The following is a 23,148-nucleotide window of genomic DNA, read 5'->3' on the forward strand; positions in this document are numbered from 1 at the left end:
CGTATTGGACCTTATTTTCGCTGAATTAAGATAACATTGATGTACTTCTGAGACTATTTTATGGTCTAATGCTTTTTATAACAGGACTGTTTTATTTTTATTAATTTGGAATACTATTAGATATCTTTAAAAAATTGCTCAATAATGTGATACACAAGTGACTTATTTTCACAATTGAGTGTGGATCTTGTATTATTATTAGAAATATAACTATATGTTCATGCACGCATTAATAGAGAACTCTTTTTAGAATAAATTTCTATTTAGTTAATTCTTGTCATGTTGATATTGTAGTACTTAGTTGTATTAATGTATAATTTCTTGTTTTATTGTTTAGAAAAGGATTGTGTAATATTTTAACAATACCGGACTATAGGAAACTCATATGTATTCATATTTTAACAAATTTAGCCGTATGAATGAATAAAATAAATATGAAATATCAGCGTTGTAATTATGCTGAAATCCAGACCTAACTAAGGTGGTTGCCCTTTCACTCAGTTGAGAGACGTATTTGTATTATGTTGGTACGTTCCATGAAAGATCATTTCATGCAGAGAGTAATATTTTCTTTTCTTATTTCTCTTTTGCGTTGGTTTGGGGTAGGGATCAGTGAGGACTGAGGAGAAGGGATCTGTGGTCCCTCCTAAATTTGTGACTTTTCTGTTTATATAATATTATATTATTTATATTAGTTTAACTAAATCATGTATAGAACAAAATTACATAATTTATTATAAATTTTTAGTAATATAATCCTTTGTGGCTCCGACGGCGACTAGATCAAAGCGTTATTGGTGCAAGAGAAGCTCCTCTCGAAGTTCATTATGAATCTTTGAATACCTATTATGATATTTATGAGCAATATTTAATACTAAGAAGTATAAAAAAGAATATTCTTTCTATATATATATTTGAACTACTGTTGGTCAAATTTCGATTTATCGAGAAATTGAAGGAGGTATATAGGAGCGCCTGTTGATAAAGTCCGTAAGCTAAGTAATTCCATGATACTAGTTACTGCCTTCGTCCTAGTCAATTTTTTACGTTTGGTTTGGGCACAGAAGTTAAGAAATATGTATAAAGTAGTGAAAAAGTGAAAGAAAAGTAGATGAAGCGGAGGGACCCATTGATTTAATGTATAAAAAGGAGATTGGTAGAGTAATAATAGTGTGAAAAAAAATAAAAATATCTGGTCATAAAAGGTATAACGAACATACTCCGTCTCCACATTGGATGAAGAGGTCAGAAGGATCAAACACTACTAATTGATATAGAGCCATCGAACCCGCCCAACCAGCAACCAGCCGTGTCCACGACACACTAAACAAACCCGTTATTGAAAGCTCAACTAATATAAGCCTAAGGACAGCCCAGTACAAAAGCTAACATATATTCGGTATAATACTACTCCCTCTGTCCCATTTAATTGTATACGTTTCTTTTCAACTGCTCGACACGCATTTCAATGCTCTTATAAAACATAGTTCCGTAATTTATTTTTGAGATTTTCTTTTTCTGAATAAAAATATAACATCCAAACTTTAATTCAGAAAAAGAAAATTTCAAAAATAAATTACACAACTACACTCTACAGAAGCATTAAAGTCCGTGCCGCGTCTCCGTCTCCCAATGTATACAACTAGGGGGACGGAGGGAGTAATATTTATTGGAGCAATCTAGGAGCACTAGTACATGTCCAATTATTACACTATTGTACTGTTCTAATTTGTTTTGTACTCTACAAACAAATGTTTAGGAACAGTCTTATCGGGGGTCCCTATTTCAAGCCACCCACTCTTTCTTCATAAATTCCCTCCACCCCCCTTATTCTGTTTTCCCCTTTCATTTACTCTTCTATCTCCTCCACAAAATTCTTCCTTTTCCCCTCAAAATTTCAATTTTTTCAACATGTTTTTATCTATTTTTCTTTGATTTCATCATTTTTAGGTGTCTTTTTGCTATACTTTTAAACCCTTTTTTCCTCTATTTTTTTCTTGAGTGTTTGTTCAACTTTCTTGAGTAGTTCTTGAAAGTTCAAAGACTAGAACTTTACTTTGTTTCTTCAGTTTTGTTCTTGGGTAATCTTATAATTAGTCCTATATATCCACATACTCATACAGAATTGTAATCTTTTTGTGTTCTTGAAGTTTTTGGTATTGGATTAGTAGTAAAATGAGTGGTGAAGGGGATAATTCTGTTGTGGGAGATGGGGTTTTGATGGGCTCAAACTCAAAGGATGTCAGCAAAGATTATATGAGGGCAGATAAGATTGATTTCAAGAGTTGGGATCTTCAGTTAGAGAAGCACTTGAGTAGGGTTTGGTCCAGAGACAGAGAAGTAGGGGGAGGAGGAGTGCCTACAAAGAAGGAGGAATGGGAAATTGATTTGGCTAAGTTGGATATAAGGAATGTTATTGCTCATGGTACTTATGGTACTGTATATAAAGGTTCTTATGATGGTCAGGATGTTGCAGGTAAATTTTCCACACAATTATTTTCGTGTATGTGTATCTATCAGTTTCTGTTAAAATTTTAGACTCAGATTTTACTCAATTAGAGCAACTCCAGCAGCTTACCTATTTCATGTCCTAAGTCCAAATATAAGGAATGTGACATAAATTAGTGCTCCAGCAGTGTCTTAGAGGTGCCTTAAATCACTAGGATCCTCCTTCCATGCCTTATTAATAAGGCACCACTAGCCATGCCTTATTTGATTTCTTTAATAGAAAAATCATTTCTCTCTCTTATTGTAACTTATTTTCTCTCTCTTCCTTCCATATTTTATCAATCTCTTTCCATTTTTATTATTATTATAATAATAAGGAATGAATTATAATGATCATTGTTGGAGTTGAAATACAAAATCTTGTCCTAAATCACTAGGATTTGTTGATAGAGGAATTTGGTAATCAACAAAGATGAGGTTCACGGCCGGAATCAAGATCCGTGACGGTGGTTTTGGTCGCCGGAGAGTGGTGGTTGTTTGTTTTAGGGGGTGGCTGAGATTAGGGTTTTGAGTTGGTCTCACGTGCTCTCAACTCATGATCCCCCAATGTGCCTACGTACCCCTATATTTATAGGGGATCAAGCCGTACGTAGTTCTATTGAACCAGGAGTCCTAGTTTGATCAGGACTAGGCCTCTTGGCAATAAGGTCGGAGATAGGCCGAAGGCCCATCTTGGAGAATCCTACTCCTGTTAGAATTAGTCTTGAGTATGACTACCTCAGACTCCTAATCCAAATAGATCACGGATTCAACGATATCTCCACTACGAGAGATAGCATCTACCACGAGTCCACGACTCTTATGGAGAAGTTATCTGGGGGAGCCATGACTAACCCCTCGAGGTGCAGGGACACGTCCTCACCTCTCGGTGAGGTCTTCATCTTCAAACAAGGTAGACAAGGAGCCAAATTACACGATCGTCTCAATCCCCCGATGAGGGCTAACTCACCAGAATACAGGATCCAGACATATGATCGGCCTTCGTGTTACCCCGGAGGGCCTTCAAGAGCCATGATCACCTCAAGCCCCCACACGAGGGTTAACTCGGCAGATAGCAGGATTGAGGATTGTAGATCATGCCCGGATGAGCCCGGGAACTATCAGATGAGCCTGATAACTACCAAATGAGCTTGGTAACTAGTCTTCATATCCCTCGGAAGGGTCGTCACGGAGACTCACTCATCCTCTTTCTTTCATCATGTATTTCATAACTATGCCTCTTCTGAGTCAAAGGACGCGCCCTGATAGGGAGGACGTGTCCTTCCCAATTCCCGTCTTCATCCCTGTTTACTGGACAAGAGACCGCACCTCCCGGGCCATGTCTGGGGAGGGCGCGTCCTTCCCTTATCTTGTCTTCAATCCTCCTTACTGGACAAGAGACCGCACCTCCCGGGCCATGTCTGGGGAGGGCGCGTCCTCCCCTCCACATGATATACAAAAACGGCTACAACACCTCGGAAGAGTCGTCGTATCCCCCGGAGGGGTCGTCATATCCCCCCCGGAGGGGTAGGTCTTCCTATCCCCGGAGGGACGGTCTTCGTCTCCCTCGGAAGGGTTGTCTCAGCGAATGTACACTCTCCCATAAGAAGAGCCTTCTTACAACACATCAGACAGGTCCTTCTTTAACATGAGGTCGCGCCCCCGGGGAGGCGAGGACACCCCGTTAAAGGCACGCCCTTGGTCTTCATCTCATTGTCAACTTCTTACAAGGGACGCGCCCCTCGATCACCTCCGAAGAGGGCGTGCCCTCCTCCACATATTACAGGACGTGGGTGGACGGAGGTCGGTCGCGTCTCTCCATCAACACTCTCAAGTAAGGCGTCCCTCCTTGTGACTCGGAGGACGCGTCCTTTTCAAGCAACACCAAGGGTCGATCGCATCCTCCCCTTATAAGCAGGAGGACGCGTCCTCTTCATGGGACACGTGTGACCTGGAGGACACATCCCTCCTTCCGACGCGGAGGACGCGTCCTCTTCATTAAGATACGCAACATCGGCGGATCAGTCGCGTCACGGAGGGTTGCGCCCTTCCGTTCAGACTAGTCTCTTCAAGGGTCGGTCGCGTCCTCCCTTTATAAGCAGCAGGACGCGTCCTTCCTTTATATAGGACTCTTAGCCCAATTCATTTCTTACTTAGTTAAACTAAGTACATACTTGGCCCAACAAGGACCTAGCCATATTTGGCTATAACAAGTACTCCCCAAATTTTCTTGATATTGGAGATATCAGGGAAATTTTTACTCCATACCACACATCCTCTTCCGAGAGCGCGTCCGCGCATAGAGGCGTGACGTAAGCCACTTCTATTCCTCGACATTCCAAGATGCAGGCTGTGCACAAGCCTTGCATGTATATAATGTCGGTGTCTTTGATCATTTAGCAAAGTTGCTAAGCATGAGGCTGTCGCGTCTTCTTGATGTGTTCATAAATAATAAGCAATCTTTATGTAGACAAAAGAAAATAGGGGGCGCGGCCTATCTGTCGTTGACAGTGGCGCAGCTTCGCTTATTCCTTCCAAATGACACATTCAACCATAACATTCGCGCCAATGAACTTCAACAAAAGAAGGGCGCGCCTTCGCTGTGCGAAGGTTTGTGGCTTTTTTTTCAGCCTTAGTGTGTCCATGGTATCTGGGAATAGTAAATATAAGGCGCGACTTACAGAATGGCGCCGCCTAGTTATAACATGACCCCTTTTAATTCTTTTTGTTAAAGAATTGCCTAAGCAGAGGGCGCGGCTGATGGCGCTGCCTTGCAATATTTCTTTTCTTTCAAGGACTGTATAAGCAGAGGGCGCAGCCTTACTTGTAAGGCTCTTTTGATCTTTTCCAAGGATTAAGTAGAGGGCGCGGCCTTTGGCGCAGCCTTACTTTTTCACGCGTGAATCACTTGCTTAAGAAATTCAAAAAGACCACTCCCCAGTCCATACATCATCCCATACGAGGCATCACGAATCTTATCGTGGTTTAAAAAAGCTCCGGTGCATCGCACGGGTCCCAGAGCTAATAGCTCAATGGGGAATTAATAGTATAAACTGTTATCCAGAGCATATCATGAATATGTAAGATCCAGAGCGTATCATGGATGCGCAAGTATAATGTCCAGAGCGTATTATGGATGCGCAAATATAGTATCCAGAGCGTATCATGGACATGTAAATAATCATAGCATCCAGAGTAAATCGTGGATGACATCCAGAGCGTATCATGGATGGTTAAAATTCATAGTACCCAGAGCTAGTCATGGATAATTTGGTAACCTTTGAAAGGCCTTAAGTGTACCTTAATCAAAGACCTTGCAGGTATCATGCTACGTTCCCGTAGAACGGAGGGCGCGCCCTCATCAAGATGGACAGCTCCTTTAGCATGTTAGACTTGACCTGCACTTTATCATGTATACGACTTAATACTGATGGTCAGTGTTACCTCACGACGCGCCCTGTTAGGGGAAGACGCGTCCTCCCAAATTATCAACCCTGGAAACATGACCTTGGAACTCGGGGTGCGTCCAACTAGGAGGAGGCGCGTCTTTGAAGCATCTCCCTTCTCAACATTATTATCCTGGGGGCGCGCCCTCATGTGCTTCCTCAAGTGATGAGTACTTCCGAGAGGACGCGCCCTAGGGAGGGACGTGACCTCTTCAAGACTAGTGAGCTCCTTCCTGAGTATGTTTGTCTTCACAAAGTATCATATGAAGCAATTAATGCATCAGACATACCAGAGGGCGCGCCCTGTCAGAGGGAGGCGCGCAATTCGTTCTCTGATAGAATACTGGTTGGATATGGCGTACCCCTTTAGGAGGGCGCGCCTTGTTGGAGGAAAGTGCGACTACTCCTCACGGCGAAGAGGTGTATTCCTCATAAAGGTAACACCATATTACCTGTGAATTTACACATGTAGTAGTCTTAGGGAACCAAATACTGGGGGAGTTTAGTATTTACCTGAGGGCGCGCCCGGTCAGGGGAAGGCGCGCACCCTTACGACTTTTCGAGCTAGGTTCCATCTCAATAGCTCGCCCTTCGTAACCTTCCCGTTCATATCATCACACGTGGTCAGGCCTTCAACATGCGCCTCTCGCGAACCTCAAATTACTTGCTCTGGGGAGGGCGCGCCCCTTCAGAAAACCGTTGAGGCTTCCAGGGAGGCGATCTCCTTCTCGTAAAGACTCAAACCACAACAGACTTGTTAGCAATAACATGCGAAAGCATTGTGAGAATCTTACCCGGAGGTGCGCCTTCTTCGGAGGTGTCAGGGAATTCATTCCTCACGGTGGTAGTCGAGCACCACATCACTTGGAGGTGTACCCTGTCAGAGGGAGGTGTACCCTGTCCTGGGGAGGTGTACTCTATCCGGGGGAGGTGTACCCTGTCCGGGGGAGGCGTACCCTCTTCGTAGGTGTCAAGGGATGCATTCCTCACGGTGGTCGTCGGACACCACATCACCTGGAGGCGTACCCTGTCAGGGGAGGTGTACTCTCTCCGGGGGAGGTGTACTCTGTCCGGGGGAGGCATACCCTCTTCGTAGGTGTCAAGTCTCCGAAAATCGCATCCTTCGCTGACTCCCCGGTCCAGAATACCTTGTTCGCACATTAGGTTACCTCCTAGAATTTAGTTGATGATCGTCCTCCTTCAAACTCCCGATGGAGATATCGTCCTTTTTCTGAAAAAGTAGATGAAGGTCTCCTCCTCTTTTGTGCTCTAGCCATCGCCCTGCCGGAAAACGCTCCTCCTCTACGTGCGAATCTCCGTCGTGTGACATCTCTTCCTCCTAAGATGAAGATCTTGAATAGCCCCTCCTTCTAGCGCCAATTTGTTGATAGAGGAATTTGGTAATCAACAAAGATGAGGTTCACGGCCGGAATCAAGATCCGTGACGGTGGTTTTGGTCGCCGGAGAGTGGTGGTTGTTTGTTTTAGGGGGTGGCTGAGATTAGGGTTTTGAGTTGGTCTCACGTGCTCTCAACTCATGATCCCCCAATGTGCCTACGTACCCCTATATTTATAGGGGATCAAGCCGTACGTAGTTCTATTGAACCAGGAGTCCTAGTTTGATCAGGACTAGGCCTCTTGGCAATAAGGTCGGAGATAGGCCGAAGGCCCATCTTGGAGAATCCTACTCCTGTTAGAATTAGTCTTGAGTATGACTACCTCAGACTCCTAATCCAAATAGATCACGGATTCAACGATATCTCCACTACGAGAGATAGCATCTACCACGAGTCCACGACTCTTATGGAGAAGTTATCTGGGGGAGCCATGACTAACCCCTCGAGGTGCAGGGACACGTCCTCACCTCTCGGTGAGGTCTTCATCTTCAAACAAGGTAGACAAGGAGCCAAATTACACGATCGTCTCAATCCCCCGATGAGGGCTAACTCACCAGAATACAGGATCCAGACATATGATCGGCCTTCGTGTTACCCCGGAGGGCCTTCAAGAGCCATGATCACCTCAAGCCCCCACACGAGGGTTAACTCGGCAGATAGCAGGATTGAGGATTGTAGATCATGCCCGGATGAGCCCGGGAACTATCAGATGAGCCTGATAACTACCAAATGAGCTTGGTAACTAGTCTTCATATCCCTCGGAAGGGTCGTCACGGAGACTCACTCATCCTCTTTCTTTCATCATGTATTTCATAACTATGCCTCTTCTGAGTCAAAGGACGCGCCCTGATAGGGAGGACGTGTCCTTCCCAATTCCCGTCTTCATCCCTGTTTACTGGACAAGAGACCGCACCTCCCGGGCCATGTCTGGGGAGGGCGCGTCCTTCCCTTATCTTGTCTTCAATCCTCCTTACTGGACAAGAGACCGCACCTCCCGGGCCATGTCTGGGGAGGGCGCGTCCTCCCCTCCACATGATATACAAAAACGGCTACAACACCTCGGAAGAGTCGTCGTATCCCCCGGAGGGGTCGTCATATCCCCCCCGGAGGGGTAGGTCTTCCTATCCCCGGAGGGACGGTCTTCGTCTCCCTCGGAAGGGTTGTCTCAGCGAATGTACACTCTCCCATAAGAAGAGCCTTCTTACAACACATCAGACAGGTCCTTCTTTAACATGAGGTCGCGCCCCCGGGGAGGCGAGGACACCCCGTTAAAGGCACGCCCTTGGTCTTCATCTCATTGTCAACTTCTTACAAGGGACGCGCCCCTCGATCACCTCCGAAGAGGGCGTGCCCTCCTCCACATATTACAGGACGTGGGTGGACGGAGGTCGGTCGCGTCTCTCCATCAACACTCTCAAGTAAGGCGTCCCTCCTTGTGACTCGGAGGACGCGTCCTTTTCAAGCAACACCAAGGGTCGATCGCATCCTCCCCTTATAAGCAGGAGGACGCGTCCTCTTCATGGGACACGTGTGACCTGGAGGACACATCCCTCCTTCCGACGCGGAGGACGCGTCCTCTTCATTAAGATACGCAACATCGGCGGATCAGTCGCGTCACGGAGGGTTGCGCCCTTCCGTTCAGACTAGTCTCTTCAAGGGTCGGTCGCGTCCTCCCTTTATAAGCAGCAGGACGCGTCCTTCCTTTATATAGGACTCTTAGCCCAATTCATTTCTTACTTAGTTAAACTAAGTACATACTTGGCCCAACAAGGACCTAGCCATATTTGGCTATAAGAGGATTCAATATTTTATAATATTTATAAGGAAGACACTAAGACACTGCTGGAGATGCTCTTATATGTGTGTTCTTTTGTGCTCAAGTTATCTATGTTGTGCTTCGAGTTCAGTTGATAGAATCATTGAATTTCCCCCCTGTCTGTATTTTGTTCTTTTGTTACTCAATATAGTGATTGTCGGATTTGTTTTTTCTTGTGTATTTTTGTGATTTGATCCTTGAATATTTTTATGAATCTTCATGGCCAAGTGTACTTTGTTGTGCTACGCCTATTAGATCACATGGAAAATCATGGATTTACACATATATATTTCATTAATAGGTCAAAAGATAGCTGTACTAATTCCTAATTTATATCACAACAGTATATATATAATCTGCTGAGCATCTTGTAGTATACTTGACGGCAGAATATTTTCTGCTTCTATTGTTTTTGTTTGCTGCTAGATGCCTAACAATCACAACCTCTGCTTGTAAGTATTTTAATATTTTGGTGCTTGAGAGGGATTCTATAGACCTCGCGAATCCTCTAAATGTAATATTTTCCTTGTTTCTATGAAAAATGTTAAATTGACTGTTTGGATTTTTATGGGGAATTTGGAAATTTGAAAGCATATATTTTACTTATATTGATTTGTCACTAATACTCACTATTTATTTGTGAATTATTGTGAATAGCCTTCAGCAGTTTTGTTAAAATTATATATTCACCAGTTTGCCAATACTAATATTACTAAAACAGATGGTGAATGAGTAAATTTCGATCATTCATTTTTTAGACATAATAATTTAACTAGTGTATTTGTACAAGGAGTAAACTATATATAAATGTAAAGAGTGTTTCTAAATGAAGCGCTGAAAAGATTTTCTGTACTCTGGTAACATAAAATTTAAAGAAGGGAGGTCGCGTTTTTATCTAGCACTTGGGAAAGGGGCTTCTTAGTAAATTATTGTATGATAACCACTTTTTATTTCTTCTCAAGAAAACCTTACTGTCAAATTAACACAAACAAGTTAGTTCATGATCGAGACAGCTCATCTAATTAGTGGAAGAAGGTTTAGGCTCGAGAATTTTTGAATGTATAATTTGTAGATACACCAGAATCTAAAAGAAGTGATTGTATAATCCGATTAATTTAGGAAATATGAAACCAAAAATATTAGAACTTTCATTCAGGAGAATGAGGAGCAGATGGTAGAAAATAGCAAAAGTTGTAACTACTCTTCATGTATAGGTAAAATCAGTTAGTAACTTAACTGGCTAGTTGCATACTCGAGAATATAGCCTGTAGGAGTTCTTTAAACACTGTTATCAGCACTAATTTTGGAACTGATACTGATTCTTAGTTCTCTTCTTCCTTTGTTTCCTTTATCCCATTCTTCTAAATGGTTACTAATCCGATGCGAAATTTGGTATTCCAGCTATTGTAAATTTGTGCACAGCACATAGATGTTTGTGGTGATGGAAGATGTCTTAAATACCCATTATTTTTGTTGCTCATTCTGCATTTTCACAACTTTTAAACTCCTTGTACATTATAGTGAAGGTACTGGACTGGGGGGAGGATGGTCTTGCCACAGCTGCTGAAACTGCTGCTCTTCGGTCATCATTTCAGCAGGAGGTTGCCGTCTGGCATAAACTTGATCATCCGAATGTCACAAAGGTAAATGTCTTCCAATTTTCATTAATATTTTAAGTATGAGGTCATCACAATATATGTATATCTTGGATTTTAGTTGTTTGTTTAATTGTGTGGCACAGTATGTCACTCTACATGTATTAAGCTGTTAATTTTATCATGTAGTTATATTACAGCTTGAACTATACATAAGGGCTTAGACATTATTTGTTGTGTTAATGTTGGAATTTGGAACTGATGTGTCTGCAATCTGCATGTTGCTTCAGATCATTAATCACTTTAAAAAATAATTCTTGGTGGGTTATTATTAGTCCTTTCTTCTTCCTCATCTAGATAAATTCTCCCTCCTTTTTTCTGTATGTTGCTTTGACTTCTGCACACATTTTCAAGTGCTTCGACCTCATAGTTAAGTTAAACAAATTATTTTTAAAATTTTCTTTTGTTAAGAAAGATATACTATAAAGTAACAATTATTCTTATAATTAACAAAAAAAAGTAACTAAAAATCATATTTTTAACGATGTGGTCAAAGCATTAAAATATGTGTGCAAAAAGTCAAAGCGACATAAAATTAAAACGGAGGGAGTAGCAGATTTGCAAGTTGCTACTTGTATGATTATAAACATCAAATCTTTACTCTTGATTTAATAATAATGGTTCATTGTTTTTTGTAGTTCATTGGTGCTTCAATGGGAACATCAAATCTTAAGATTCCTTCCAAGAACACTTCAAGTGATGTACATAACTCCCCTCCTTCTAGAGCTTGCTGTGTTGTGGTTGAGTACTTAACAGGAGGAACACTGAAGAAATACTTAATCAGGAACGCAAGAAAGAAACTTGCATTCAAGATTGTTGTTCAACTCGCTTTGGACCTCTCAAGAGGGTAGGTAAACAAAAATTGTTGGAGTTGAGATGGTATGTGAGTAGTATTTATATGTGTGTTTTCTGTTGGTATCTTGCAGTTTAAATTATCTCCACTCCAAGAAGATTGTGCATCGTGATGTTAAAACAGAAAATATGCTGCTAGATATCAATAGAACCCTGAAGATTGCTGATTTTGGTGTTGCTCGGGTTGAAGCACAGAATCCTAGAGATATGACTGGGGAAACCGGTACACTTGGTTACATGGCCCCTGAGGTAATTGCTTCTTGGTTTTTGTCTTATATAATTTAAGTGTGAAAGCTAACTGTTTACCGTTACATATATGTTTTAGGTCCTTGATGGAAAGCCTTACAACAGAAAATGTGATGTCTACAGTTTTGGCATATGCTTATGGGAAATTTACTGCTGTGACATGCCATACCCAGATCTTAGCTTTGCTGAAGTATCTTCTGCAGTCGTTCGCCAGGTCTTTCTTTCTCTTAAGACATGTAATTGGTGTACATGAAACTATATTTTTTTTTGTTTTGCCAAGTTGTAACTGATTGAGAAAGTTTAAAGCTTTATGATCTAGTGGTCTCAACTCTCAAGTATGGATCATGGGATTCTTAATAACTCTGAAACTAGTTATGGTAAATGACCAGAAATGCCGGTACTCCACTTAGGGACATGGCTATCATTTTCTGCTTCACTATTCAAGTTCAAAGTCAGATTTGAGAGAATATATAAACATATAATTAATATACACATTGGACCTTTCTCTTAACTTTGTGAGAGGAAATATAAACATAATTTATAAGATATTAGACCTTTCTCCCAACAATGTAAGGTGTTCAAAAGGTTTTTGGAGATGATGTGCACTTTTACATATGGAGTGTTCTTATGACACTCTTACTACGTGCACATGTGAGTTTGTTTTCTGTTCTTGCTTGCATCTACCGAGAAGCATCCTTCATAAACAACATTCAAGACTTGCTAATCTAGTCCTCTCCAAATTGACAAGCTTAACTTTTAATTTTTATTTGTTTTGTCTTTTCCTCTTCATGTATGAAGATTTAGGTTTATGCTTACTGTAATTCCTGTTATGAAAGACAACATGTTTCAACATCTCGGTCGAATAAACAGAATATCAGTTTGGTTTCTGTTATTTAAAGCATGATTGTGCAACCACATCCTCATGTATTCATTTATTTATATTTCTTTTGTTTTTTTATAGAATTTGCGACCAGACGTGCCAAGATGTTGTCCTAGCCCATTTGCAAGCATCATGCGGAAATGTTGGGATGCAAACCCAGAAAAACGTCCGGAAATGGATGAGGTTGTGAGGTTGTTAGAAACAATAGATACGAGCAAGGGAGGTGGCATGATACCTGAGGATCAAGCCCGTGGTTGCTTCTGTTTCACAGCAGGTCGTGGCCCGTAATGATCCAATCTTTACTCCTACATTACGGCTTGTTGTGTCAAAGTATCTTCTGTCTGAGTTCATTGCTAGCCTGTAATGGTACGTGAAATGTTTTGTACTTTAGGAGAACATTAGTGGATAAAACACTTCATTTTCTCTTAAATCTATATATCGGTAAATAAGTTTTACCTTTGCCTAATTGATGACATTTTATAGTAAAATTAAAATCTCCTGTTATTGATAGAGTTTATTAGAATTTCCTGTTATTGATAGTGTGTTTTGTATTTAACAGTAGACGAAATCATAATGCCTTGCAGAGCATTTGTAGGAAGCAACTCTTATCGCATGTTTTTCAAAAAGAGATCTCAAAGTTTGTGATAATCAGTTATTTTTAATTTTTTGTTTCATATAGTGAAATTGTGCAACTGTTTATGAGGTCAGGGTCTCTGGTTTTTTTCCGGCATACTTATTAGTAAGAGCGGTAAAAGATATATAGGGTCATGTTGATATTAGAACCCTTAGTTTAAGAACTCTCAGAACTTATACCTCTAAGGTAAGTTAACTGAGATCTTATGGAAGAATTAGTCTTATTTTGTAGTTTTGTATTTTTCAACCGAACTCTGTATCTTGTATTGAAATCATGAGATATTTTAACAATTGAATTAAAAAAGTCTATTCAAAAATTTCGGGTCCTGCAACAACATTTGCCTTTTTGTAGTATTAATTAGGGTTCTCAAGTAGCATTCGCTTTATGTGTAGTATTAATGTGTTATTTACGTACGGTTCAGGTGTTAAATATAACATTTTGTAGCAAAATTCGATTATTCTTGTAGTATTAATGTGATATTTACGTAGAGTGAGTAATTTTGCCTTATTTCCGGTATTAATTAGGACTCTGCAGCTGAATTGAACATGCAAAGTGTCAGGATTTATATATTATATTTTGAAATTTCTTTTAAGCACACACAACGATGCAAAAAAACATGTATTTAGTTTTAGATCACGAAAGTCTATTTAAAATTTAAAATTTAGGCTTGTGCAGCAGAATTTTAGTGGTTAATATATTTTTAAATTGGATCTTGGTTATACTTGGTGAGTAATTATCATGATGGCAAGTATGTTTTAGCAGGATCAAGTTTTAGTGTTTCTTTCTTGCCACCTCAACTCGTGCAGCGAGTATGTTGTAACAGTTGTTGACATGGATTCGAGTTTTTTGTTTATGTGATTATCGATCTTTAAATTTTGTCTAAAAATCTGCTATGAGTTGGAATTTCGAAGTTTTAGTATTTTTGTCTTGCCACCCTTTAATTCGTGTAACAAGTACTCCCTCCGTCCTCTTTTACATGTCCATTTTGACTTTTGACCAGTCAAATTGACAATATTTTGACTGAACTTTACATGTATTAGATAATTGAGAATAGTAATAAAAATTATACCATTCGAAAGTGTATTTAGTCTACTTTAATATGCAACTTTCAGATTTTAAAAATAATAAGTAGATAATTTGTAATGTTTAGTCAAAAATTGGTCAATTTGACTCCTCGAAAAGCAAAATGAACATGTAAAAGGGGACGGAGGGATTACTATATTGTGGCAGTTGCTGACATTAATTCAAGCTCTTTATTATTTGACGGTCAATCTATAAATTGTCTAATAATTTGCTACAAGTTGGAAGTCCAACTTCCTTCCGTCCCTTTGCTTAGAAAAAAAGATGGGAAAAAAAAAAAAAATTACTGGATCAAAAATAATAATATGCTGTATTTTTCCCTAGTTATGGCTTAAAAAACACACATTCACTGGAAGATAATGTTACATGCCCCTTGTAGTTGTGAGGTCTTTGTCATTTCTTACTTTCACTTTAGTTGGATGCAAATGCTTCAAGGAATTGGTTCCAACATTGTAGCTCAATCCCACATGTTACATGTATACTTGAGTGGGACATCTGCTTTAGTTATCGAAAGAAAAGAATCGATAACACATGGTTATCAATGTTCTAAAAATCTTGGATTAAGTCTTAAATAAAAATTCATCCATTTGTTGATTATATTCTGATTTGATTAAAAGACTTAGATTTATTTAAAAAAAATATGATAAACTTGAATTAACCGGTCAATTGATTAGTTCCGATTCAAGCATCGTTGAAAGAAAGCATGATGCCAAGTTAAGAAGAAGAGAAGGGGCAAAACAGGAGTTTAGTGGAGACAAGATCCTAATGCCTCTCAACAGTTGACAAAATTATGTTCCTCGGTGCTTGTGTAGTTGTGTTTGTATTCCTTCTATATATTCCAGGGGAATCTGTTATAGATTTCTCATTTCTCACCCGCTGTGCCCACTGATATAGTATGCAGTGAAGCATTCTTTTTCTTTTCTTTCTCATATCTGACTCCTAGTGACATTTATGTACATTATTTTTATAATAATACTACTACTGGTTTAAGTTATCACTTTATCCTTTTTCAAAAACAACGTTATAAAAAAAAACGTTATTATTAAATCCTGATTATTTTTTTATAATATTCTATGCATCATCTGTATGGCAATGTCAGACTGTCAGGTACTTCGTATTTTGCCTACTATTGTAATACTCTTTCCGTTTCAATTTACATGTCCACTTTTAAGAAAATGTGTGATTTTTTTAAAATAGACATCTAATTTGAAACGGAGTGAGTAACTGAGTAACTGATTATGCGCGGTAACTTTTGAAAAGAAATAGGGGCACTAAGAGCATCTCCAAGGGTTGAGACATATTAGTTAAAATATCTATGTGTCATCCTATGTGTCATCTCAATGGCACTTTTAGATGATATGTAAAAAGAAATACTTTCCAACCATCATCCTTTAGCAAAAAAAAATATAGATAATCATGTTTGACTCAATAAATTTGTTGAACTTGTAAAGCTATTATGTATAATTTTAACTTAACATAATTATACATAACCCCATTGGAGTGTTTTTCTCACCTGTTAGCAAAAAAGTTGTATAAACAATTTACATAATCATTATAGCTAACAAATTTAGAAATCGCCCTTGGAGATGCTCTAATATTAACCCATGTTCAATGATAATTTATTCTGAAATTTTAAGTTCTAATGACTTATTCTGACGGTTTTCAATAATTTTATATTTTCGAAAAATGCAGATTAGTTATTTAATAGATGTTTTATATTCTCAATTTTGTACTATTATGTAATAAATAAATAGTGTTTTAATATTCACACGCTAAATTTATTTTCCATAACAAATTTAGGGTTAAATTATTTTAATAATTATTTAAATTAAATATATAATAATTTAATATATATAAATAATATAAAAATTGAATACTTAATTAACGACAAACAAATTCACGTTTTCAGATATTCAGGAATAAATATCAAAGCTTTAAAATCGAGAAAGTGAAGATACAAATTTTAGAATAATATAAATATATGAAAATCCTACATTTTGTTAAAGTAATCTAAAGATATTTCATAAATAATAAAAATACTACTCCCTCCATTCCAAAATAACAGTCGCTTTGACTTTGTGCACGTAGTTTAAGGTGTAAAAGAAAACATGCTTCTATACATTATTTTTGAATTTTTCTTTTCCTGAATAAAAGTTTAACATCCCTATTTTTATCAAAAAAAGAAGATTTGAAAAATAATATTTAAGAATATATTTTTTATGCACCTCAAAATACGTGCAAAAAATCGAAGCGACTATTATTTTGGAACGGAGGGAGTATTAATTTGGACACATTTAATAAATTGAAATCCCTAAAATAAATAAATAAATAAATTGAAATCCCAGTCATGTATCAGCTATGAGGGGTATAAATTGAAGCAGAGGGGTGTAGTTTGAGTTAGGTCAGCACCCATTCCTAAATTCACCATACTCACTTCCTGCAATTTATTAGTCCCTTTTCTCTTCTATTTTACTTGTTTCCAATGGGCCTTGCCGACAACACTGATACGTCGTCGTTTATGACCGACTTCCTCAAAAACTCCGGCGGCGTCGCCGTCATCGACGGCGGCCTTGCGACGGAGCTGGAGCGCCACGGAGCCGACCTGAATGACCCTCTCTGGAGCGCCAAATGTCTCCTCACTTCCCCTCACCTCGTTCGCTCGGTAAATTAATTACACATACATATTTAAATATATTTCATATACAAATTGATTTTATTATTAATTTTGTTGAGCATTCGAGCGATTTGTAGTTATAGTATATTAATGTGCTGCATTTTTTTAATTTAGAGTAAACTAATAGCAGTTAATAAAATACTAATAAACTACTCCGTCCCAAGAAGATACTTATAAATATTACTTTTCAAATTTTTTTATTTTGTCAAAAAATATGAAATATTTTTATACAAAACAAAATTTATTGAAAACTATTATTTATATATTATCTTCGGAATATATTGAGATTCAGAACATATTGAAATGCCTGCAAAAAGAATTTGTTCGTTCCTTTTGGTGTGGAGGGAGTTGTATAATGTATAATACTAGTTCACTTTATATTTTTTTTTATTATTTGGATAAGGTGATTAGTCTTGCATGCATGATGCTAGTGGTGTCTGACGTGTTTTGATTTCAGTTAAGATGTTACTGTAGATGCTTGTGTGTTTGATTTGTTTTGGTTATTGTCTTTATGGTAAAAACAAGTGTAAGCTGTAAGGATTTGAAGTATGTACAAATTTGGACCACCATATGGCTGTTTCTGACAAATTTTAAATCTGCCCTTTTCTAGTCAGATTTGTAACTAGCTTTAAACTGTGTTTTAAATTTCTTCATTTGGGCAAACCCGTCTTACACCATTAGAGAGGCCTTATTGTAATACATAGCGGAGAAAGTTAAAGTCCCGGCTAGAAAATGTTCGGAACTGCACTATATTTTTTAGCAGAAGGTAGACCCATCCAAGTTATGTTTTATAGTAGAAGGTATAAAAAAATTGTGATCTGGCCTGTTAATATTATACTACCTACTATCTGCACATGATGGCTACCTGTGGCTGGTGGCCTATCTGTTTCTATAATAATCAAACCTCAAACCCTCTGAATTATGATGAACTACTGGTGTGTTTAGAGATTTTCTTATACAACATGTGACATATATACTGGACAGTATGGACTATGGAGGGACTTATTTTTGTGTTATGGGCACTTTTGCCTTATTAAATGTCTGTTGTATCTTTTTGTCTTCTTTCCTGTTACCTATATTGTTCTAATAATGGTGCTTAAAGTTGTTAAGTAAATCTTTTGGATTGAGGAAGCTATACTAGTCAGCCATTTACCTTACATGATCGAGATGGATTAGTGCAGAGTCCCAGTCAGAAAGTAGCGTAGTTGGAAAACCAGAAATATGTAACCAGATGTCAACAGCATAACTATCAACTATGAGTAGTTTTAAAATTAGGGCTATTAGAATGGTGCTATTAATTACTCCCTCCATCCCATTTTTCTTGTCATCCTGTCAAAACCTAATTGAATAATAAATAAGCTATATGATACCTTAAATTTTTATTATCTTTTAGAAAAATTAACAAATGTAACATGTAAAATGCAAACCTATGGATTTTTATACATGAGCTCTTTATAATTTCAATAGTTTTAAAATGCAAAACTATGGATTTTTGAGAATATGCCCATTATATATGTTTTGGATTTGTTTCCATCGTTCTTGGATTTGTAGCATGTCTGTGCTCCACTGGCAACACAGTACTGAACATATTGTATCCATATACTGGCCAAAGTTTTTGCTGTTACATGATTTGTGATTCTTTTAAGGTTAAGTCATTTGCTTGTTGAGCAGGTACATCTTGATTACCTTGAGGCTGGTGCTGATATCATAATTACAGCATCTTATCAGGTAAATTATCACTGCTTGTGTGGGATATGCTCTGTACCGTGTGTGTGGAACTCACATTTAAGTTTACTTGCTTGTGGACAGGCAACACTCCAAGGTTTTCAGGCTAAAGGCTACTCTGAATTAGAAAGTGAGGCCATGCTTAAAAGAAGTGTGGAAGTTGCCTGTGAGGCAAGAGAAATATACTATGAAAAATGTCTTAAATCTACTTCTAAAGAGACGGAGGATGGGAAGATTTTTAAACATCGACCTATTATAGTTGCGGCATCTGTAGGGAGCTACGGGGCTTATTTAGCTGATGGTTCTGAATACAGGTATCAATTAACCTGATAAGATAATCTAGGACCTCAGTTCCTTAACTTTTAAGATGAACCATAATGTCATAGTTTGTATGTAGAAATAAATCATACATGAGAGGGAATTTCTATCTGCACCATCTATGTCATTGTGATCTATCGATCAAATCCCATGTTATGTTAATCTTGGCATGTTCTTGTAAAGTGCTTGTAATGTGGATCAGATATTATAAAAAAGGCTACATAAGTCCATCTGCGCTATACACAAGGCAAACCACGTTGGTCATTTCGCCATCTAGCAGTCTTTCAGGGTGACCCTGATGATTTTTTACAATGTAAATCAACTACCGAGTGTATAATAAATCATATAGCTTTTAATACTGTCATTTTCCTTTACTGGGGCATGTATATTTCAGACCTTTTTAGTACTGTCACTCTCCTTCACCAGAGCAAGTGTATTTCAGACTCTGTGTCTAGGTACTCACAGACTTTGTCAATGGTTCTACGTATTTACAGTGGGGACTATGGTGAAGCTATAGATCTAGAGTATCTGAAGAACTTCCATTGCAGAAGGGTACATATTTTGGCAGAAGCTGGTGCGGATCTGCTAGCATTTGAAACAATTCCAAATAAGCTTGAAGCCCAGGTTTTCTTAAGCTAATAACGGATTATATTTGTGATCCCTGTAGCTCTTTAAAATGCCGATAATTTTATTTTGTTGCAATTGCTACACTTGTTTTGGACAAGTGTTTTTAGCAATTCTGAAATGTGGGCTAAGACACCAAGCATTTTTGATAAGTTCAAAAGAACTAAGTGCCCTAGGCCTGACACAAGATATTGATATTGAATAGTTTACTGCTTGATAGGCTTTTGCTCAGCTTCTCGAGGACAAATGCATAACTATTCCTGCATGGTTTGCCTTCAATTCTAAAGATGGTATAAATGTGGTCAGTGGTGATTCCCTGACTGACTGTGCCACAGTCGCTGATACATGCAAAAAAGTTGTTGCGGTTGGGATCAACTGCACACCTCCCAGATTTATCAGTGATCTGATTACATCTATCAAAAAGGTCGAACTTCTAAAAACTCTGATCTTTTTTCTTCTTTTTAATATCTTTCTTCATTAAACTTGCAACTCTTGTCTTACCACTTGTAGAGCTTTGGTGGTAAAGAGTTTTAGGTCTTATATGGGCTTGAATCGTTAGTTGTGAGATTGTAAGGGAGTATGACATGATTCATACTGGAAAGGGAGATATCAATAGAATTTTAGCCAATTGCCCAATTATTGAGTTGTTTTTATGTACCCCAAATTAATTTGGTTAGGTCAAGCATGGTTTTAGGAGAAAGGAATAAGCCGTCAAATTACTGTGTAGAACCTTCCACTTCCGAAAGCTAATATTGTTTCAACCAAGGGCGGACCCAAGTTGTGCTAAGAGTACATAATTCTTAACCTTTTTTCCCCATGCAATATTAAATAGTTCCCTATATATTGTAGTATGCTGTGGGTCGAGTGAAGTGTTCAAATGTAATTTTGCAAAGCCAGTCAGTCAAGCATTTGATCCACCTTTTGTTTCTCCATAGCTTATCGATCTTTGTCTTGTATTTTTTTTATTAGATCTGCTTTCTTTTGTTAATTTGCCTACATCCCTTTATTGCTATTTATTAGGCTCATATAATCAGATTTACTTCTTTTTTTACCATTCCACATGTGTTTGTATATTTCCATTATATCATTTCTTATACCTGAACTATTATCAATACGACTAGATAGTACATAAAATTATTATATTTTCATATTACATAGGCTACATATTCTAGAAATTTATATTAGTAGTATTTTGCGGTAAACCTTCTAATTTAAAAATATAATAAAATTATAGCTGTTCATTAAATTTTAAATTTTAACTTGTTAAAAGAACAATCTGTTAGTTATTTAGGAAGATTGAGAGAGGTAAATATTATGAGAATCATTTTTAAAAGCTAGATATATCATATATGTTTCATTTCGTGTAACTTGAAGCACTTGCTATTATTGTACTTCTTGCAGTTTATTCCTTCTTGGTATTGTTTATGCATATGGGGATCTCAAGTCAACCACTAAACTTAAGCAGAGGATAGATATCTTGCGAGTTCCTTATTTTGCACTTGTTTCTTTTACTTTTGATTGTTAATTAACTGAAGGCTATGTTTACTTGGAAGGACTATAATCCCTTCACTATTTATAACATGTACTCATATTTTTAATTTAACCCCTTACATGGTCCTACGAACAAGTTTTGATCACTTTGTAGTTCATTTGGGGGCTTATTTGATATCGGAGGAATGAAGATAATAGTTTCGTCCATTTAATACGTTAGGATTGTAATATATATATAAATGAGAGTTAATAAAGGAGAAGTCCCGGGGATCATAATCCCATTAAATAAACGTGCTCAAAGTTTCTTAATAGTTGCTATAGGGTATATTTCTCATCTCAACTCTATCTTTATTGTAGGTGACAACAAAGCCGATACTTATATATCCAAACAGTGGAGAGACTTATGACGCCCAGAAGAAAGAGTGGGTGGTGAGTTTTTCCCTACAGCTGAAGTATGGTACTGAATAATATTTGTGAATTGCCATGTTTTCTTTCTTTCTTTCTTTTCTCTAATAAAAAAATTGCATAAGATTTTTTCAACAATAAAAGGCCCAAAATAATTAAAAATTTAAAGTATTTAACAAAAGAAGACATCGCCAAATTTGAGGTGCGCGGTATAGCTATTATATATGAAAATGGTTTAATATAATATGCGCCTATTCTAAGCAGTTATAAGGGATGAACCATTACATCATTGGTGTTTCTTTTTTTTGTTATGCACTTAGTTTTCTGGAAATTTGTGCCATTTTTCTTCATTATTCGTCTACTAGTTATAATAAAAAATTGTGCTGGCAAGTGTCTGAATACATCAATCTTATTAACGATAATGGAATCTGGCATTGTGCAGTGTTTCACTATGTAACAGAACACTTTGCAAGTTTGAATCAAATATGTTCTAAGGTAGTATATGCTGAGTGTTGACGGTGTCCTTTATTGGCTAAAACTTGTCGCTGCTTATCTTTTTGTATCATCTATATGCTCTACATATATAATCGTACTTGCATCATGACTTCACTTGCAGGGTTTATAGCCTAAATTTATTAGAGTACATGATTCAGTTATCTTTTAGCGGTGTTACATGCATCGTTATTCTTTCACCGCCCCCTTTGTTGTAAATATAAAGTTTACGCAGTTTTAAGTTACCTCGGTGAACCAATTGCATCAGGGATAATTATGTTTCCCTTGACATACTGAAGCTGTTGACATGTCATTTTAGCCGTAATTACTTTTTTAAGCAGCCTCTTATTATCACTTCTGCATTTTGATACACCTTAATTTACGTCGGTTGTTATGTTTCAACTCTTTGATTGCAGCAAAATACAGGAGTGCCAGATGACGACTTTGTTTCATACGTGAACAAATGGTGTGAAATAGGAGCTTCTCTTGTAGGAGGTTGCTGCAGAACTACACCCTACACTATCAGAGGCATTTATAGGACTCTAGCTTCGAGATCGGTCTCGTGAACGTGATCAAGCAGGGAAAACAACCAAAAGTTGATTAAGAGGTCTAGTTTCAGCTTATAGTCTTATACTGTTCAGATCCCCTTTATGGGATTTAAATTCTATATTTGGTTGCCAAGAAATATTTTTTTTTTCTCACCAATTAAATTGGGAGGATAGAAGGTTGATCCAATATTTGGATGCAGAATATGATATGTTGAATTGTTGAGGGTCTGATAGTATGTACTATGTACTATGAGAAATTCAAATTTTAGTAATATGATCTTTTTTATGTTTGTTCGAGTCGATTATTTTTGTAGATGTCGTATGATTTTTTATTATTGAATTAATTCCTATTTAAAACATGAAATCATTACATTGGTTG

At 37.7% G+C, this 23,148-nt stretch overlaps 2 protein-coding genes across 2 annotated transcripts; both read left to right on the plus strand.

Moving 5' to 3' along the window:
• The first annotated feature begins 1,777 nt into the window (after positions 1-1,777).
• On the plus strand, positions 1,778-13,290 carry LOC108203095 (serine/threonine-protein kinase STY13). Its single transcript, XM_017371866.2, has 6 exons — positions 1,778-2,476; positions 10,667-10,788; positions 11,439-11,647; positions 11,727-11,901; positions 11,978-12,112; positions 12,860-13,290. The coding sequence occupies exons 1-6, from the start codon at positions 2,176-2,178 to the stop codon at positions 13,064-13,066; spliced, it is 1,149 nt and encodes a 382-aa protein (XP_017227355.1). The 5' UTR covers positions 1,778-2,175; the 3' UTR covers positions 13,067-13,290.
• Positions 13,291-16,858: 3,568 nt separating this feature from the next.
• On the plus strand, positions 16,859-23,055 carry LOC108205005 (homocysteine S-methyltransferase 2). The gene is made up of 7 exons (XM_017374747.2): positions 16,859-17,154; positions 18,838-18,894; positions 18,976-19,205; positions 19,704-19,833; positions 20,054-20,257; positions 21,682-21,753; positions 22,638-23,055. Exons 1-7 carry the CDS (start codon positions 16,975-16,977, stop codon positions 22,785-22,787), a joined length of 1,023 nt encoding a protein of 340 aa, XP_017230236.2. The 5' UTR covers positions 16,859-16,974; the 3' UTR covers positions 22,788-23,055.
• The last annotated feature ends 93 nt before the right edge of the window (positions 23,056-23,148 follow it).

Source organism: Daucus carota, chromosome 1 (genome assembly GCF_001625215.2).
Source record: "Daucus carota subsp. sativus chromosome 1, DH1 v3.0, whole genome shotgun sequence".
Lineage (NCBI taxonomy): Eukaryota > Viridiplantae > Streptophyta > Magnoliopsida > Apiales > Apiaceae > Daucus > Daucus carota.

Coding starts and splice junctions, on each gene's coding strand:
- LOC108203095 (XM_017371866.2), top strand. CDS start 2,176: ATGAGTGGTGAAGGGGATAATTCTGTTGTGGGAGATGGGGTTTTGATG. Junction 2,477..10,666: donor TGATGGTCAGGATGTTGCAG/GTAAATTTTCCA, acceptor TGTACATTATAG/TGAAGGTACTGGACTGGGGG. Junction 12,113..12,859: donor CTTCTGCAGTCGTTCGCCAG/GTCTTTCTTTCT, acceptor GTTTTTTTATAG/AATTTGCGACCAGACGTGCC.
- LOC108205005 (XM_017374747.2), top strand. CDS start 16,975: ATGGGCCTTGCCGACAACACTGATACGTCGTCGTTTATGACCGACTTC. Junction 19,206..19,703: donor GCTGATGGTTCTGAATACAG/GTATCAATTAAC, acceptor ACGTATTTACAG/TGGGGACTATGGTGAAGCTA. Junction 19,834..20,053: donor CAAATAAGCTTGAAGCCCAG/GTTTTCTTAAGC, acceptor ACTGCTTGATAG/GCTTTTGCTCAGCTTCTCGA.